The sequence below is a fragment of the Myotis davidii genome, unplaced genomic scaffold (genome assembly GCF_000327345.1).
Source record: "Myotis davidii unplaced genomic scaffold, ASM32734v1 scaffold840, whole genome shotgun sequence".
NCBI classification, from domain to species: Eukaryota; Metazoa; Chordata; class Mammalia; order Chiroptera; family Vespertilionidae; genus Myotis; species Myotis davidii.
In genome coordinates, this window is record NW_006291973.1 from 443,056 (window position 1) to 461,308 (window position 18,253).

Genomic DNA, 18,253 nt, shown 5'->3' on the forward strand with positions numbered 1-18,253 from the left:
TGGGGGATGGTGACTTTTGTCCTGGAATTTGGGAGAGCGTGGGTTCCCGAGTTGGGCAAAGAAGCAATGTTGTACTAGGGCTAGAAGCATGAAAGTGTTTAATGTGGGTGTTTTATATTGAGAATGGCTTTTTTTCCTTTGGTAATCGAATAACTTAGTGGTTCTCAACCTTCCTAATGCCGGGACCCTTTAATACAGTTCCTCATGTTGTGGTGTCCCCCAACCATAAAATTATTTTTGTTGCTACTTCATAACTGTAATTTTGCTACTATTATGAATCGTAATGTAAATATCTGATATGCAGGATGTATTTTCATTGTTCACGACCCACAGGTTGAGAACCACTGAAAGGTGGCTTAGCTTCCATAGTTTTAGGTCACATGATTTAGCATTTGTATAAAGTCATCAGAATGATTAGATGAGAAGGAAACTTCAGTTTTTATCTACTGAACTTGGATATTTAAGACACTTTAAAAAACATGTAGTTTAATGCCAAGAGCTTTGCTAAAGTCTTTTGCATATGAAATATTCAGTATGTTTTTTTGTGCTGGGTCAAGGTGTGGATAGAATATCTTTAATACTTTTTGTTGGCTGTCTTCTACAGGTATTGGAAATTAATAGTTTTTCTAGTTTTTACATTATTTAAATACAGTAGAAAATTGGACTAAAATGTTCCTGATGCCAACTTCTTCAGAGTTGAACAGTAGGCAGAACTTCCTAACCCAGTGGATCACCAATCCTTCTCGGGCTGGAGTCATATTAAATCATGGATTTCCTATTTTGGAAGCAGATGAAGATAAGCGAGCAAATGTGAACATTTCCACCAGCTTTCCTGTTAAAGGCACTGATTTTTCAAATAGCTTGAACTTTATAAGTAAAGAAGATTCACTTCATGAAGAACAGAAGTTGGAGTCTAACAGCCCACACAGATTTCAGTCAGATAAATCTGAAACAGACACAGTCTTTCCTTTGCCTAAAAAGGGACCACAATCAGTAGCATGTCAGGAAGCTCCTGGACACTGGGAAGATAACAAAAGTGACTTTATCTCAGATCTTGCAAGTGAATGCAAAGAAGTGGCTTATAAAGACCCACTTTTTAAAAAGCTTGAACAGGTACAATAGGACTTGGCCTAATATGTATATGTGTTATTGCAGGTTTTTGTCTATGATGAAAGGCACCAGTTTCAGGCTCTCTTGCTTCTTCCCCTTTAGTGTGAAATGCTCAAAATACCAAATTTTGCCTTTGTCTAATGTAACATTAAAGTATGTTTAATATGTAAGACAAATATAACATTTCAGACAATATCTTCAAGTTTCTACCTCATTTGGTAAAAACTAAATTAGAATTTGTTGATCAAATATTAAGGGAAAATGTTTATTTTTAAAAAATATATATTTTGTTGATTTTTTACAGAGAGGAAGGGAGCGGGAATAGAGAATCAGAAACATTGATGAGAGAGAAACATTGATTAGCTGCCTCCTGCACACCCACTACTGGGGATGTGCCTGCAACCAAGGTACATGCCCTTGACCGGAATCGAACCTGGGACCCTTCAGTCTGCAGGCCGACACTCTATCCACTGAGCCAAACTGGCCAGGGCTAGGGGAAAATGTTTGATCATAAATGTTCTGATTACCTATCCTATTTTAAGAATCAAAGGATTTATATGACTTTTTCTGTTTCTTAGTTGAGAGAGTCAATATGGTTTCCATCATAAAAAATTGGATTTTAGAGTTTTGGTGGCAGATTTAGTTACTTAGGGATCCCTCTTTGAAACTCTTTTTTTTAAAAATTTTTTGATACTCTTTATTAGGGAAGATATAAAAAGGGAGATGGGAGGGATTAAGATAAAGGTAAAGAGTGAAGGTTCATAAAAAATGTAAAGTCATTAATTTAATAATTTTATGTTTAAAAAGCTGAAAGAGGTGCAGCAGAAGAAGCAGGAACAACTGAAGAGGCAACAGTTGGAACAACTGCAAAGACTCATGGAAGAGCAAGAGAAGCTGCTCACTATGGTGTCTGGGCAGCACACACTCCCAGGTATTTTTTGCTTATGTGGGGTCTCCAATTAGTACAATGATTGGCGGTTATACATATTTCTTATCTTGAATTGTTTGACAGGTTATTTCTACTATTCTCTTTCATATGTTGCAAACTCCAGTTTCTTTAGAGACTGTGCAGATACCTGAAACAGTGGTGGTGTAATATAATTGGGACAAGTGAAAGCTGTACTGTTCTGGAGCATATGTGTCCTTAAAAATATTCATTTATTTGTGAAATAAAATTTAAAAAAGACCTAGTAGAATAAAAGATCTAGAGCCAAAGTTGGTCTAGGGCTGCTGGTTTACAATAACTGCTCTGCATCATAGAGGTAAATATGTGTAGAAGCCACTCTATTCAGCTAAAGTACCATACCAGAAATATTTTTTGTTTAGCAGATGACAGAATTCTTTTCTATGTTCAATCAGTGAATAGCATGATGTGCTTATCAGGGGAAAAGTCTGTTAAAATGTGTCTGGAGCAGTGGTTTTGAAAGTTTGTTGATCATTCTTCATAGTAACAAAAACATTTTAAATCACGACTCATAATTTCAAAGAAATTTCATAAATCAGTCTTTATTAGTGATCCTGGCATGTAGCAAGAATCTTTTCTATTTTATTTATTCTATTCTATGTAAAAAAAATAAAAAATAAAAAAGCCAGTCCTGACCTGTTGCATCTGATAATAAAATGACTAATGGATTGTGTCCCACAGTTTGAAAACCAGTGGTCTGGAACAATGTGTGTCTCCTTGGTGCTACCTTTGAAGAGCCATACTTCACTGATTCAGGACAGTGCCTATTGTGTTCAGAGGTTGCATGGGCATTGAGAATATAAAGAAGATAAGACATTGGCAAATGAGTGTGCAGGGTGTGACTGGCTGGGACTCTGGGAGTGATGGGAGTGGTAGGGATGAGACGAGTGGTTTAGTGATTTTGGATGTCACCAGTGACTGGATTCTTGCTGCCCCTCCTCCAAGATAGAAATCAAGAGAGGAAGCAAAACATGCAAAAGAAAGAGTTTACTGAAAACAAACTAGAGGGAAAGGAGAAACGGGAGAGCTGGATGCATCAAGGGATCACACACTAATAAAGAATATAGCTCCCTCCCCTGGCCTGTGTTGCTCATAAAAAATTGGATTTTAGAGTTTGTTAGTGTGTTAGCCCATGTATTGAAGGGTTTTGGGTTTGATTCTTGGTCAAGGGCATGTACCTGGGTTATGGGTTTAATCCCTGGCCCCAATCCAAGAGTGTGTGGGAGGCAACCAATCAGTGTCTCTCTCTCACATCAATGTTTCTCCCTCCCTTCCACTATCTCTAAAAATCAATGGAAAAAATATCCTCGGGTAAGGATTAACAACAGCAAAAAGAATATGGCTTCTCGAACTACTGCCAGGGTCTGGTTCATATAGGGCTTGGTTCTTCACCCAGGCACAGAGTAGATTTCTTTGCTTTCCAGGAACCCTTTGCTTTCGCTGGTGAATATCAAGTGCATGTGCAGAGCAGAACTGTTTTGGGAGTGCCTGAAGAGAAACCTTGAATTTATTTAGAAGAGGCTAAAAAAAATTTTTTTTTGAAGAGCATTCTCATCTGTTTAAGGAGGCTTAGTCTGTGTGAATTCTTAAGAAAAACCTTTTTGAAAAAAACTGAGTGCATGGTGATGACTAATACACTGACTGCTGGTACAGTTGTATCCCAAGGTTCTGCTTTTGAGCGAAGCCACCAGGAGTTTCCACTTTGCTTTTGCACCATCAGTGCCTATATCAGCACAGTGAAACATGAAAATACTTGATTAATCCTGTCTAATAAAGAGGGAATATGCTAATTGACCCTCACACCATCGCAAAGATGGTGGCACCCATAGCCAATAAGGAGGGAATATGCTAATTGACTGCCCCACCCTCAAAGATGGTGCCCACAGCCACAAGATGGCGGTGCCCAGTCTCCTCAGCCCCGCCGGGGTGCCTGCCTCTGGAGTCCCCAGTGCCCTCAACTCCCAGCAGCCCAGGGCCAGCCAGAGGTGCAGGCAAGCCTTGGATGGCTGGACCGCCTGAGGCTCAGGTAACCAGGGCTGGCCGAGGCTTGTGCTGCCGGCAGTGGCAGCAGCAGAGGTGTGATGGGGCGTCGCCTTCCCCTGATTGCTGGGTCGCCTCCCGCCCCTGAGGGTTCCCGGACTGTGAGAGGGGGCAGGCCGGGCTGAGGGACCCTCCCCATCCAGTGCATGAATTTTCATGTACTGGGTCTCTAGTACTTTATAAAAATAGTTTGACCTGGTGCCTGATGCCCTGAAAGAGTCTTGGAGACCTCCAGGGTTTATAGACCACACTTTGAGAATTGCTGCTTTGGGATACTGCTCTTTTATCAGTGATATGTTCAGATTGAAGTGGGATGACCATTAAGAATCAAGAATATTTAAATGGAGAGAGTATTGTTATAAAGGGAGGAAGTTGAACCTGATATTTAATAAGGATCTACCTGATGTCCAGTTTTATTTGTGGGCTAGGAGTAAGGTAGATAAGTGGCATGGTTCTTTTATGAAACATTTTCCATCCTGTGCTCATTCTAAATTTAATTGAGACAAAAGGAGAATAGAGGGGCAGTAGCAGGATGTCAAGGGGCTGGTACAGCAAGGCAGGATGGCTAGTATGGCTAGTATTGTCACCTAACCTCCAAGAGATAAGTACATGGGGAATCTTCTCTCTGTTTATTGGGTTATTTCAAAAGCACAGACTTAAGAAACAAAACAGGAGAAGAATACTACAGGAAATTTAAACTACAGAAAAGTACAAAACAGAAAAATCACCCATAATTCCTTTCCTGAGGACACCAAAACGTCAACGGTAATCTGAAGGGAAGATACTTTTATATGCTGTAACACAGAACATGACCATTAGGGAACAGTTTAGATCATTTGTAACTATCTGCATTGAAGCTGTCTAACTGTGTTTGTCATGGGACTGCAGAGCTTAGGACACCAGGAGTGCTGCTCACATTTGGTGCATGAGTGGTGCCTTATTGAGTTAGGCTGTGCTGCAGCTTTGCCTTATATACACTGTCTGCACGTGAATCATAGTGTAACCATGTTCTCAATTAAAATGATTTGAGGGTCACTTTGGACTTTTAAGTTTTTATGGTTTTGTTAAACACATTTTCCTAATAAGGAGGAAAAAATACTTTATCACTTTGGAGAAAACTTTGTGGTGGGATCACTGACGGGCAGAAGTGAAATGTTAGAGAGACATCAGTTTGTTGATTTTTTTAATTGCAAGGTTTAACTCTGCTACCTGATGATCAGAGCCAGAAGTACAGTTCTCCAGGAAGTTCAGCCACCATAGAGAAACCGAAACCCTTCTTACCATCATATATCTACCAGAATCAAACCCAAGAAAAAACATACACTTCCAACACTTTGTCCAATGAACAAAACAACTTCTGTAGAACTACTCCTCAAGATTTTGTCTTAACTTCAAAAAGTGGTGCTTCTCCCAGTTTGTTTTATGAGGCACAATATCAAGAAGCACTTGTGAAAAAAAATGATTTGAAGGAAGAAAACCATAACTATCTTAAAGGTGAGTTACTTATATTTCTCTCTTCACTTAACCAAGAATGTTTACCAAGTTGCCGTAAAACAAGAAGAGTCCTTTATGAATTTTTCTCCTGTGCCCTTGGAGAAAAATGTGAGATCCTACATGATGCATAGCCACTGAGCCTGAATTGGATGAAGAGTCGGACACAGAATTTGTGACTGTCCAAGAACAATCTCAGTACTCATGCTGACTTCAAAACTTGCATGGCAGCCTGGGAACTTCTAAAAGGAAGGCAAAAAGTTCTGTTGACCATTTTTCTTTGAGAGCTTAGAAATAGGTTGAGGTTGATTTAAAATGTATGTGGTGGTGGGGTCACTTGACAGAAGATGTAATATGCAAGAAAAAAGTTGATGATGGGATTTATTACTCATAAAAAATCCCCTTTAACCCAGACACTTGGTTTGTCTTCACCATTCCTCTATATTCCTAGTATCCAGCACATTCTTGTCATAGAACTAGCACTCAGTGTCTGATGGTCAAAACTCATGGAGTTCTCATGTGATTTCTGATATATTTTTTTCTGCCCCCCCTTTTTTTGTTAATCCTCACTAGATGATATTTTTTCCATTGCTTCTCAGAGAGAGTGGAAGGGAAGGGGAGAGTGAGATGGAGAGGAAGAAAGAGGGAGGGAGGGAGAGAGGGAGGGAGGGAGGGAGGGAGGGAGAAACGTTAGTGTGAGAGAGGCACATTGATTGGTTGACTCCCACACATGCCCCGACCAGGGGATGGGGAAGGAACCAACGAACCCAAAACTCAGATATGTGCCCTTGACTGGGAATTGAACCCTCAGCCCTTTGATGTGTGGGCCGACACTCTAACAGACATTGAGCAACACTGGCCAGGGCACTAGTCTTTTTTTCTGGTCCCCACTTCACATTTTGTAATTATAGAATATTGTATAGTAAATTGTGGTCTTTTCCACTCAACATAGAAAATGCTTATGGTATATTCTGTAATCTTTGTAACCATAATTTTAATTACTTCATCATTATAATAGTTAAGTAGAATATCAGTATGTAATGTTCTTTGTGAAATACTGAGTCATTTTCAGTATTTTAAATTTAATATCCAATTTTCAAGAATATATTCTTTTGAGTTAAGTTATGATAAATATAATATGACAAGAGGTTTCTATTCTTACTGCTTAGTATTGTGCATAATATTTTATTCCTAATTTAGAGTAATTCCTTGATATGGAATTACACACTACAGTATACCCTCTAATCTTTTATTTTGGAAAATTTCAAACATCTAGAAAACTTGAAAGACCACTGCAATGATTACCAGTATACCTACCACCTAGATTTAGCAGTTAATAATTTGCCAATATTTACTTTGTGTGTGTGTGTGTGTATGTGTGTGTGTATATATATATATACACACACACACATACACACACACACTTCGTATGTGTGTGGATATATGTATCTATTCATCTACATCTATATATAGTTTTGCTGAGTCATTTCATTGCATTTCAAATATTTCAGCATGCATCAAGTAAAAATTAGGACAATCTTTTATATTACCATAATACTATTATTATACCCAGGAACATTAACAATAATTTTGTAATATTCAAATCTATTCCCCATATTATCCCCAAATGCCTTTTAAAGGTATTTTTTTAAAAGTAAAAGCAATGTTTCTATCTCTCCTCCCTCTCTTTCTAAAAATCAATTAAAAAAAAGAATATTGTGTTTTAATGTAGTTTTTCTTTTTCTTTTTTTCTTTCTTCCTTTCTTTTAAAAAATATTTTTATTGATTAAGATACTACATATGTGTCCTTATCCTCACGTTATCCCCTACTCCCCCATTCATGCCCTCACCCCCCCGTTGTCCGTGTCCATTGTTTATTAATTTGAGAGAGAGAGAGAGAGGAAGGGAAAAGGAGAGATAGAACATTGATGAGAGAGAAACATTGATCGGCCACTTCCTGCATGGCTCCTATTGGGTATGGAGCCTGCAACTGGGGCATGTGCCCTGACTGGGAATTGAACCAGCAACCTCTTGGTGAATGGGATGACACTCAATCCACTATGCCACATCAGCCAGGCAGGGTTTTGTAGTTTTTCTTTATCATATTAAAGAAATCCTTGAGAGTTCTGAACTCTTTGGCATACCCTACTTTTAACCAATGTTTTCTAAGCTTAGCAACTTGTAAAATTCTCAACTTTTAAGACATTAATATGCTTTTTAAAAAAACTGAATTGTTCCTAATTTTTATCTTAGGTGAAGATACTTTACCATGTTGGGAGAAAATGACAAACCAGATTCAGGAAGGGAACGCTGTGAACTTAAAAAAATTTGGTGATTCCTCAGAAGTGGTTAATAATGAAGAAAGGTATTACCCACATTAAAAGGAATAAGACATGTGATAATCCTAAATAATAAAAGCCTAATATGCTAAGTGTCTGGTCGTCCAGTCATCTGTTCAACCAATCAAAGCATAATATGCCAAAGATATGCTAAGGCCGCTCCACTCCTTGCTATGACATGCATTGACCATCAGGGGCCAGATAGTCAACCAGTCGACCAGTTGCAATGATGTGCACTGACTACCAGGGGGCAGGCACTCTGACCAGTAGGTTAGCTTGCTGCTGGGGTCTGGCTGATTGGGACTGAGCGAGATGGGCCGGACACGCCCTGGAGCCCTCCCGCGGTCCCTCCTCAGCTGGCCAACCTCCTGCGTCCCTCCCTGGCCCCGACCGTGCACTGGTGGGGTCCCTCAGCCTGGTCTGCGCCCTCTCGCAATTCGGGATCCCTCAGGGGATGTCAGAGAGCTGGTTTTGGCCCAATCCTGCAGGCCAGGCTGAGGGACCCCACTGGTGCATGAATTTGTGCACCGGGCCTCTAGTTTAATATAATAGCCAACCATTATTATTGAGCACTTTCTTTTTTTTTTTTTTTTCAAATATATTTTTATTGATTTTTTACAGAGAGGAAGGGGGGGGATAGAGAGTTAGAAACATCGATGAGAGAGAAACATCAATCAGCTGCCTCCCGCACATCTCCTACTGAGATGTGCCCGCAACCCAGGTACATGCCCCCGACCGGAATCGAACCTGGGACCCTTCAGTCCGAAGGCCGACGCTCTATCCACTGAGCCAAACCGGTTTCGGCGAGCACTTTCTTTTTTTGAAAGATCCATGGTTTTCTTGTTTTTGCTTGAAGATGCTTTTACCAGTACATATAAGGTTGAAGATACAACTTATCACATACTGTCAGCAACAGAAAGAAGTTGGGGAGATTTATCAGTTTAAGTGGTTTTGACATTGAAGAACTGAGCAAAGTTTTCTCATCTAACAAATATCTGGATAAAATTTTCTCTCAAATAGTTAGGGGTAAAACATGTTAAATATTGGTGTCTCACATTGATGTCACATAAATTAAAATTGTGTAAGTCTTGTGATAGAATTTAAAAACTTTATGACATGGATAAAATATCAATATTAAAGTTGTTTATTATTTTCTTAAATATTTGAAATCTTTTGATATGTTATTGATCGGCAGATTACTTTAAAAATGTTTATCTTTATTTTTATTGATTTTAGAGGATGGAAGAGAGAGAGGGGGAGAGAGAGAGAGAGAGAGAGAGAGAGAGAGAGGGAGAGAAAGAAACATCAATGTGAGAGAGAAACATCGATCAGCTGCCTCCCATATGCAACCCAACTGGGGATTGAACCCACAGCCTGGGTATGTGCCCTGACTGGTAACCGAACTGCCACATTTTGGTATATGCGACAATGCTCCAACCAACTGAACCACACTGGCCAGGGGGCAAATGACTTTTTTTTGGTTTATCCTCATCCAAGGATATTTTTTCCATTGATTTTCAGACAAAGTGGGAAGGAGGGAGGTGGGGAGGAGAGAAACAGTGATGTGAGACACACTGATTGGTTGCCTCCTACATGAACCCCAACTGGGCCTGGGGATTAAACCTGCAACTGAGGTACATGCCCTTCACTGGAATCGAACCCTCGACCCTTTGGTTGGCAGGCTGATGCTCTAACCGCTGAGCAACTAGCCGGGGCACATTGTTAATGATCTTTTAAAATTAAAAAATGTGTATATAATGAACTATTTTTTTTAAACCCTCATTTGAGGATATTTTTCCATTGATTTTTAGAGACAGAGGAAGAGAGAGGGAAAGACAGAAACACTGATGTGAGAGAAACACATCAATTGGTTGCCTCCTGCACGTGCCCAGACCAGGGCCCAGGCCAGGGAGGAGCCTGCAACCAAGTTACATGCCCTTGACCAGAATTGAACCTGGGACCTTTCAGTCTACAGGTCAATGCTCTATTCACTGAGCCAAACCAGCTAAGGCTATAATGAACTATTTTTAAAATAAATTTTAAAGTTATGTAATGAATACGTTACTTCAAAAGTTAATCTGAGGTCCACAGATAGACTGCAGAAGGTTTTTTTTCAAATCATGTAGAGTACTGTATATTTCTGTATTTTGGGGGATGGAGTGGAACTGTAGCTTTCATTAAATTTTTAAAGGGGAGGTGTTCCATTCAAGAGGAATGGATGACAGCTGGTTCGTGGCAAGTAGCCTGCAACATTTGCTTGTTGTTGAGATGGGTTTGCCCCTCAATCCCAAACCTTTCCTCAGGGAATGAACAGGAAAGCCAGTAATGGTTGAAACTTAAGTGGGGAATGGAATACATCTACCTGTATCTGTAGATGGCTATATGAAAATACAGCTTGCAAACACAGAATAATACATAGATGGAGCCTTGTCGGGAGACCTGGGTGAAGATATAATAAAGTGTAAATAATGTCCTTTATATCAGGTGTTGAAGAAGAGGAAGAAGATAGAGAAATGAGAGAATAGCATCTTCTGTGGGGAATTTTTTAAACATATATTTCTAGAAAATAAAATTTTGGTTTTCAACTTGAAAAAATATTTTTCAAGGAGGGGTTTTGTGACTTTGAAAAAGGTTAGTTTTCAGTGCAGTCCAGAGTCCGTTTCAGGCACACTAAGTGTAAAATATTCATCACGTCATGATTTGCATGTTAAATAACTTTATTTTTATGATTAGGCCTATTAAAGCTGCTATTAGAGAAAGGAAACAGACATTTGAAGATTACTTGGAAGAACAAATTCAGTTGGAAGAACAAGAATTGAAACAGAAACAGCTGAGGGTTAGCATTTGATTAAATTATCTAAGACTAGAGATTTGTTTAATTTTCTTTAAATATACCAGAATTAATTAAAATTTTGTTCTTTATTGTAGGAAGCAGAAGGATCATTGCTAATCAAAGAAAAACCAAAACAACCATTCTTAAAACGAGGAGAAGGTTTAGCTAGATTTACTAATGCTAAATCTAAGTTTCAGAAAGGGAAGGACAGTAAACTAGTGACTAGTCAGAGCATTTCAGAGGACCAACCTGTGTTTAAAATAGACAGACAACAATTCCAGCGGAAAACTGCTCTTATAAATAAAGAACTATGTACAGAGAACCCTCCTGTTAAAAAGAACAATAAAGCTAGAACCAACAGTGGTTCTGTCACACTAAGTCAGAAGACAAAAGTGCTTAAGAGTAATAATAGGAAAGGTCTCTTTCCATCAGGATTGAAAATACTGGCGGGGGAGAAATGTGATGGGCAATTTAGAGAACAGATCAAGTTAGAAAAAAAATTAGAATCTAATAATAAAGAAAATGAACCCGAGTGTTCAAAACCTTGTGATATTGGTTGCAAAGTTTGGAATAACACACAAGTTAAAGATAGCCTTCCCCTTTTGACAGGGCTGGTTGGCTGCAAGGCTTCTAAGAGCTCAGTAAGTGAGACCTTGAAAGAGTCAGAATCTTCTCTTGACATTTCTCTTCAGAAAAAGTTAGAGAATTGGGAACGAGAAAAAGAAAAGGAAATTTTGGAATTAGATGAATTTTTGTTTTTAGAGCAAGCGGCTGATGAAATATCATTTTCCAGCAATTCCTCATTTGTATTGAAGATCTTAGAGAGGGACCAACAGATCTGCAAAGATCATCGGCTGTCTTCTACTCCTGTCAAAGCTGTGCAGCAGCAAAAGATGATGACACTGGGTCCTATTAGTCAGTGTAACAAAAATGAGCATCTAGACCGTATTGAATGTGAAAATGAGGGTGAGTGTGAGGTTACACCCAAAGAAATTAATTCAGTGTTTTTACCTGAGGGATTGGGGACACCGTCTTGTAAAGTCAGTAAGAAAGTGTTCCAAATGAGCACTTCTGAAAATCAGATGAGATGGAATGCAAACAATGATGGTGTAATGAACACTGACAGTAGCACAGACTCTGAGGAACAACTGGGCATTATCATAAAACCATCAACTGAGAATAGTGAAAGGGGTTTGAGTAGCAGAGAAGATAGCCCACAAGTATGTGAAGGTAAGGGACCTTTCAGGAACACTGGGACTCAAGAAGAAGATAAAAGGAGAGATGTGGATTTGGATTTGTCTGATAAAGATTATAGTGGTGATGAGTCTATCATAACAGAAAGCTTGAAAAATAAAATTTCTGAGTCCTCAAGAAGACCCTCATCTGTAACTGTGAGTAAAATTGACTTTGATGATGAAAGAACTTGGACGGATCTTGAAGAGAATTCATTTAAAAATGATGTTATGCTTGGGAATGAAGCCATTTATGGAACTCCCCAGACAATCTACCCTAATAAGAGTGAGATATGTATAATGGACAAAACAATAAAAAGGAAAGTTGCACCAGTCAAGAAGGAAGACTTGAACCAATTCAGCAGAGGCACAAGTCCTCCTCCATCAGATCTGATGATGAAATTCTTCCCTTCTTTGAAACCAAAACCAAAATCAAAGTCAGATTCACATGTGGGAAATGAACCCAAGTTAAACATTCAAGACCAACCCCCTGGTGAGTCAGAGCATTATAAAATATGTAGCAGAATGTTACAAGTTTAACATTTATTTTATCAGTATGTTGTCAGAATGCTTAAAATCCTAACTTTTCTGGTTGCTCAGTAAAGTCTAATGATAGGTGATTTGTTAAAATTTGATTTGTGGATCTAAATAATGCAATAGTCACTAGTATAAGAGGTTTGAATGAATTGTGGTTTTAGATTTTTCACATTTAAGCTTGCATCTTATTCTCAAGGCTTTAAAATTAATTGCTTTATTATGAAACTATAGGCCTGGTGCACGAATTCATGCACGGGTGGGGTCCCTCGGCATGGCCTGCAGGGATTGGGATGAAACCGGCAGTCCAACGCTGCCTGCCATTCCTGCCTGCTGCTCCCGCTCGTCCTGGTCCTGCTGCACCTGCCGCAGGCTTATGCCCAGCCCTTATTGGGAGAGGCTTGTGCCACTGTAGTGGTGCTCTCCAGCTGTGAGCCCTGGGTCTGGCGCCCATCCCGAAGTGGGGGGTAGGACACCATTGGCCCTCTGGATGGGCGGTGGGATGCCCTTGCCGGCCTGGGATCTGGATCCATCTTGCTGATGTTCATGCCGGTTGTTGGGAGTCACCTGGTGGCTGCTTTTATATAATTTCTTCCTTGCGAGGGGAAGCGGCTGCAGTCGACTGGTTCTTCAGTTGCTTAGGCTTTTATATATATAGATGAGATAACATTTAAGTTTCTTTTACAACCAGGGAGTATTCAATTTATGGTTTGTGTTATTGTGGAGTAAACTTTCTGCACACTTTCTTTTTTGCACACTTTTTTTAAATGACTATATTTTTACTTAAATTTTTTTTTTTTTACTGCCTCATGCATTAACATGCTAAAACATGACTAAGAAGAAATACAATATAATCCAAGTTTCTTTCTTTCACCAGATCTGGGCTCCTAGTCCCCTTTCCTAGAAGCATCCACATCCCCATTTCATTTGTATATGCTAAAAACATGCCATACATATGAAAACATATGTGTGAGTGTAATTTCCTTTCTATACAAATGAAAACATGACTAAAAAATAACATTCTTCATCTTATAATATATTTTGAAGATTGTTTTAACACACACATACATCTGCTTTGGTTCATTCAATGGCTGTATAGTATTCAATTGATGTGATGGACTTTTTAAACCTATATTGAAAAGTTTTTCTATTCTATCATGTTATATTATAAACTCTGATTGTCTTGCAAAGCATAGGTGCTTTAAAATATAAATTATAGCTAGGTATTTTTAAAAATACTCTGAATTTAAAAGTAGCACTTTTTGCAAAAGCTTTGGAAGTTTAAAAAGTATAGAAGCAAAAATGTTTATAACTGAACTAACTGCCCAAAGGTAACTGAACTGCCCTGTGATAACATTTTGGGATATTTTTTTTCAGTCATTTTTCCTATATATTTTAAATATTGTAGACACATGTATTATAACGTGCCTCATATGTTTTGAACAAGTATAAAACGTGTTTGCTCTATCATTAACACTGTACTTAAAAAATGATTGCATAGCATTACATGAATGTAACATAATTTTATTCAGTAATTTTTAAAAATATATTTTTATTGATTTCAGAGAGGAAGGAAGAGGGAGAGAGATAGAAACATCAGTGATGAGAGAGAACCATTGATTGGCTGCCTCCTGCCCTCTACTGGGGATTGAGCTCGTAACCTGGGCATGTGCCCTAGACTGGAATGGAACCCGGGACCCTTCAGTCCATAGGCTGATGCTCTATCCACTGAGCCAAGCCAGCCAGGGCAGCAATTTTCTTAATATTAGACAAATTCTTTTTTATTAGTAGAAATACCTCTGCAATGTATATCTTTGTGCAAAGCTGTAAGATTTTACAAGTTCTTTAATTAGAATTTTAGAAGTAGGTTCAAAGGGTAGATATGTGTATTTTAGTTTTGTGATAGAAATCAGGTTGTTTCCAAAAGGGCAGTTGAAGGACAGAAACATTGGCTATTTTACTCTCTTAAATAGCAAATTGTATTGAAAAAAGTCTTGCCCTAGCCAGTTTGGCGTAGTGGATAGAGTGTTAGTATGCCATGGACTGAAGGGTCCCAGTTTCGATTCTGGTCAAGGGCACGTATCTTGGTTGCAGGCTCGATCCCTGGGCCTGGTTGGGGCACATGCGACAGGCAACTAATTGATGTTTCTCTCTCACATCAATGTTTCTCTCTCTCTGTCTCTCCCCCGCCCTTCTACTCTCTCTAAAAATCAATGGAAAATATCCTCAGGTGAGGATCAACAACAAAATAGTCTTAATTTGTATTTCTTTGATTAGTGGTATCAATTAGTGATACCAACTTTGCTTTTTGGTATCAATTAGTGCTTTAGATATTTTGTGACTTATTTGTGTTCTTAAGCTATTTCTATATACTGGCCTTTAAAAAATTAGTTCCAATGGTTTCCTTTTAAATATAATGTTAATTCATTGCCAGATTGAAACTCTTGAGGTAGAATAATTTTATTCTTAAATTTAGATTGGTTTTATCTGGAAGGTTAGGCCAATTAAATTTAGAAAAATTTTGTTACTTGAAATATTATTTCTAATGCATTTTAATGGAGGTATTTACCATATTTTTGGCTCTTAGTGTTAATAGCTAGCTAGTGTCTTTGCTGCTGAAGATCAATTGTGAAATTCACTGTTTATGGCCTATTTTATAGGTGACAGTGCTCGATCCGAAGTTTTGAGAGAGAAAATTATTGAATTGGAAATGGAAATAGAAAAATTTAAAGCTGAGAACACATGTTTAGCTAAACTTCGCAGTGAACGAGAAAGTGCCTTAGAAAAACTCAGGTATGTTTGCGTCTATAATTTGGGAAAAAATATACAGTGATTCAATTGATATCTTTAAGATCTTATCTAAAATACTGGAAACAATCTTTATCAATCTAACAGTATAAATGGAAATGAAATCTGTACCACATGTAAATTTTTTTAGTAAATTAAATGACTCCTGGTCAAAGATATGTTAAAAGGGTATTCTCTTGGTGATGGAATTTTAAATTGAAATTTGAAAAGCAGTTTGGGGTTATGAATTCAAGTACTACATTAGCCAGTGTATTAATTTCCTAGGGCTGCTATAACAAAGTACATACACACTGGGTGGCTTAAAAAAGCAGGAATTTATTTTCTCATGGTTCTGAATGCTTAGAAATTCAAAGTCAAGTTGTCAGCAGAACCATGCTTTTTCTCCTCTCTTCTAGTGGTTGCTGACAACTCTTAGTGTTTTTTGCTTCTGGACATTTGAGTTATTGTGAATAATGCTATTATCATTGGTGTACAGATATCTGTTCAAGTTTCTAATTTTAATTCTTTTGGATATATATCCAGGGTGGAATTGCTGGATCATATGGTAATTAATTTTCTTTTTCCATTTATTTTTTAGACAGGGTGCAAGGGAGGTGGGGGGAGAGAAAGAGAGAGAGAGAGAGAGGCACGGTCATGCTGAAAACAAGTAGAAGCCAAAATCAGCATGAAGATGCACAGTATAATCCAGTAATTAGACGGTGGTGGTGGAGGAGGTGGGGGGTTGGGAAGAAACTACATATCTACTGGTTGCTACTGACTGCCTTCCACATGTGCCCTGATGAGGGGCAGGGAGTGAACCCACACCCAGGTACGTGCCCTTGACCTGGAATAGAACTGGGACCCTTCGGTGCGCAGGCTGTTGCTCTTAACTACTGAGCATGCTGGCCAAGGCAAGGAACCACCATACTGGTTTCCACAGTGGCTGCACCAGTTTAGATCAGATAAATTGGTTTGCATATGCTGAACCAACTTTGCATTCAGAGGATGCATCTGACTTGGTCATCCTGTATAATCCTTTTAATGAGCTGTTGAATTTGGTTTTCTAGTCTTTCATTGAGGATTTTTACATCTATGTTTGTATTGGCCTATAGTTTTCTAGTGGTATCTTTGGCTTTGGTATCAGTGATAATAACCTCATAAAATGAATTTGGAAGTGTTCCTGTTTTCTTTTTTGGAAGAGTTTAAGAATTGGTATTAATTGTTTGAATGTTTGGTAGAATCTTATATGTGAAGCCTTCTGGTCCTGGACTTTTCTTTGTTGGGAGATTTTTGCCGATGCAGTCTATTTGTTATTGATCTGTTCAGATTTTCTATTTCTTCTATATTCAGTTTTGGCAGGTTGCATGTTTCTAGAAATTTATCCATTTCATTTAGGTTATCCATTTTATCTGGGATTATAATTGCTCACAATACGATCTTTTTTTTTCTTTTTTCTGAGGCATCTTTGGAATATCTTCTCTTTCATTTATGATACTTATATCTTTTTTCTTTTTTTTAAGTTTTTGTAAAAAAATCTTTATTGTTGAAAGTATTACATATGTCCCCACTTCTCCCCTTTATAGCCCACCCTTGTCCCCTGGCCTTCACCACCCTATTGTCTGTGTCCATGGGTTATGCATATATATATGCCTACAAGTTCTTTGGTTGATCACTTCCCACCCACCCATCCTCCCCCGCTTTGCCTCTGAGATTCCGCAGTCTGTTCTATGCTTCTATGTCTCTGGATCTATTTTGTTCATCAGTTTATTTTGTTCATTAGATTCCACATACCTGGTATGAGTGAAATAATGTGATACTTGTCTTTTTCTGACTGGCTTATTTCGCTTAGCACAATACTCTCCAGGTCCCTCCATGCTCTCTCAAAGGGTAAGAGATCCTTCTTTTTTACAGCTGCATAGTATTCCATGGTATACATGTACCACATTTTTTTTTTTTTATCCATTCATCTTTTGATGGGCACTTGGGCTGTTTCCAGATCTTAGTTATTGTAAATTGTGCTGCTACGAACATAGGGATGCATACCTTCATTCTGATTGGTGTTTCGGGTCTCTTAGGATATATTCCTAGAAGTGGGATTAATGCGTCGAATGGCAGTTGCATTTTTAATTTTTTGAGGAAACTCCATACTATTTTCCATAATGGCTGCACCAGTCTGCATTCCCACTAGCAGTGCACTAGGGTTCCCTTTCTTCCACATCCTCTCCAGCACTTGTCATTTGTTGATTTGTTGATATAGCCATTTTGACAGGTGTGCGTTGATACTCAGTTTCATTTTAATTTGCATCTCTCTGATGATCAGTGACTTTGAATATTTTCTCATATGTCTCTTGGCTGTGTGTACGTCCACTTTGGAGAAGTATTTATTTAGTACCTTTGCTCCTTTTTTAATTGGATGGTTTGTCTTCCTTTTGTTAAGTTGTATGAGTTCCTTATATATTTTGAATATTAACCCTTTATCAGATATCTCATTGCCAAATATGTTCTCCCATACTGTGGGCTCTTATTTTTGTTGTTGATGGTTTCTTTTGCTGTGCAGAAGCTTTTTATTTGGATGCAATCCCATTTGTTTATTTTTTCCTTAGTTTCCTTTGCCCTAGGACCGTGGTCGGCAAACTGCAGCTTGCGAGCCACATGTGGCTCTTTGGCCCCTTGAGTGTGGCTCTTCCTAAGCCTTAGGAGTGCCCTAATCTATAATAATAAAAGCATAATATGCTAATTAGACCGGACAGCCTAATGACCTTCTGGACGTCCTTCTGGATGAAGCCACGGGGGTGGGGGCCGAGGAAGAGGCAGTTGGGGCGATCAGGCAGGTAGGCAGAGGCAGTTAGGGGCAATCAGGCAGGCAGGGGAGTGGTTAGGGGTGATCAGGCAGGCAGGTGAGCAGTTAGGGGGGATCAGGCCG

General features: G+C 38.7%; 1 protein-coding gene and 1 pseudogene across 1 annotated transcript in view; both read left to right on the top strand.

Annotated features, from left to right (window-relative positions):
- Nucleotides 1-601: 601 nt before the first annotated feature.
- The window catches only part of CENPJ (centromere protein J), a 67,529-nt gene continuing 49,877 nt past the window's right edge, over nt 602-18,253 (top strand). The window contains exons 1-7 of the mRNA XM_015565052.1: nt 602-1,113; nt 1,918-2,041; nt 5,309-5,608; nt 7,859-7,970; nt 10,678-10,780; nt 10,873-12,502; nt 15,204-15,336. Of these exons, the coding sequence (XP_015420538.1) occupies nt 670-1,113; nt 1,918-2,041; nt 5,309-5,608; nt 7,859-7,970; nt 10,678-10,780; nt 10,873-12,502; nt 15,204-15,336 (2,846 nt within the window). The 5' untranslated portion in view covers nt 602-669. The remainder of the gene's footprint in view (nt 1,114-1,917; nt 2,042-5,308; nt 5,609-7,858; nt 7,971-10,677; nt 10,781-10,872; nt 12,503-15,203; nt 15,337-18,253) is intronic.
- Nucleotides 10,213-10,469, top strand: LOC102763692 (annotated as a pseudogene).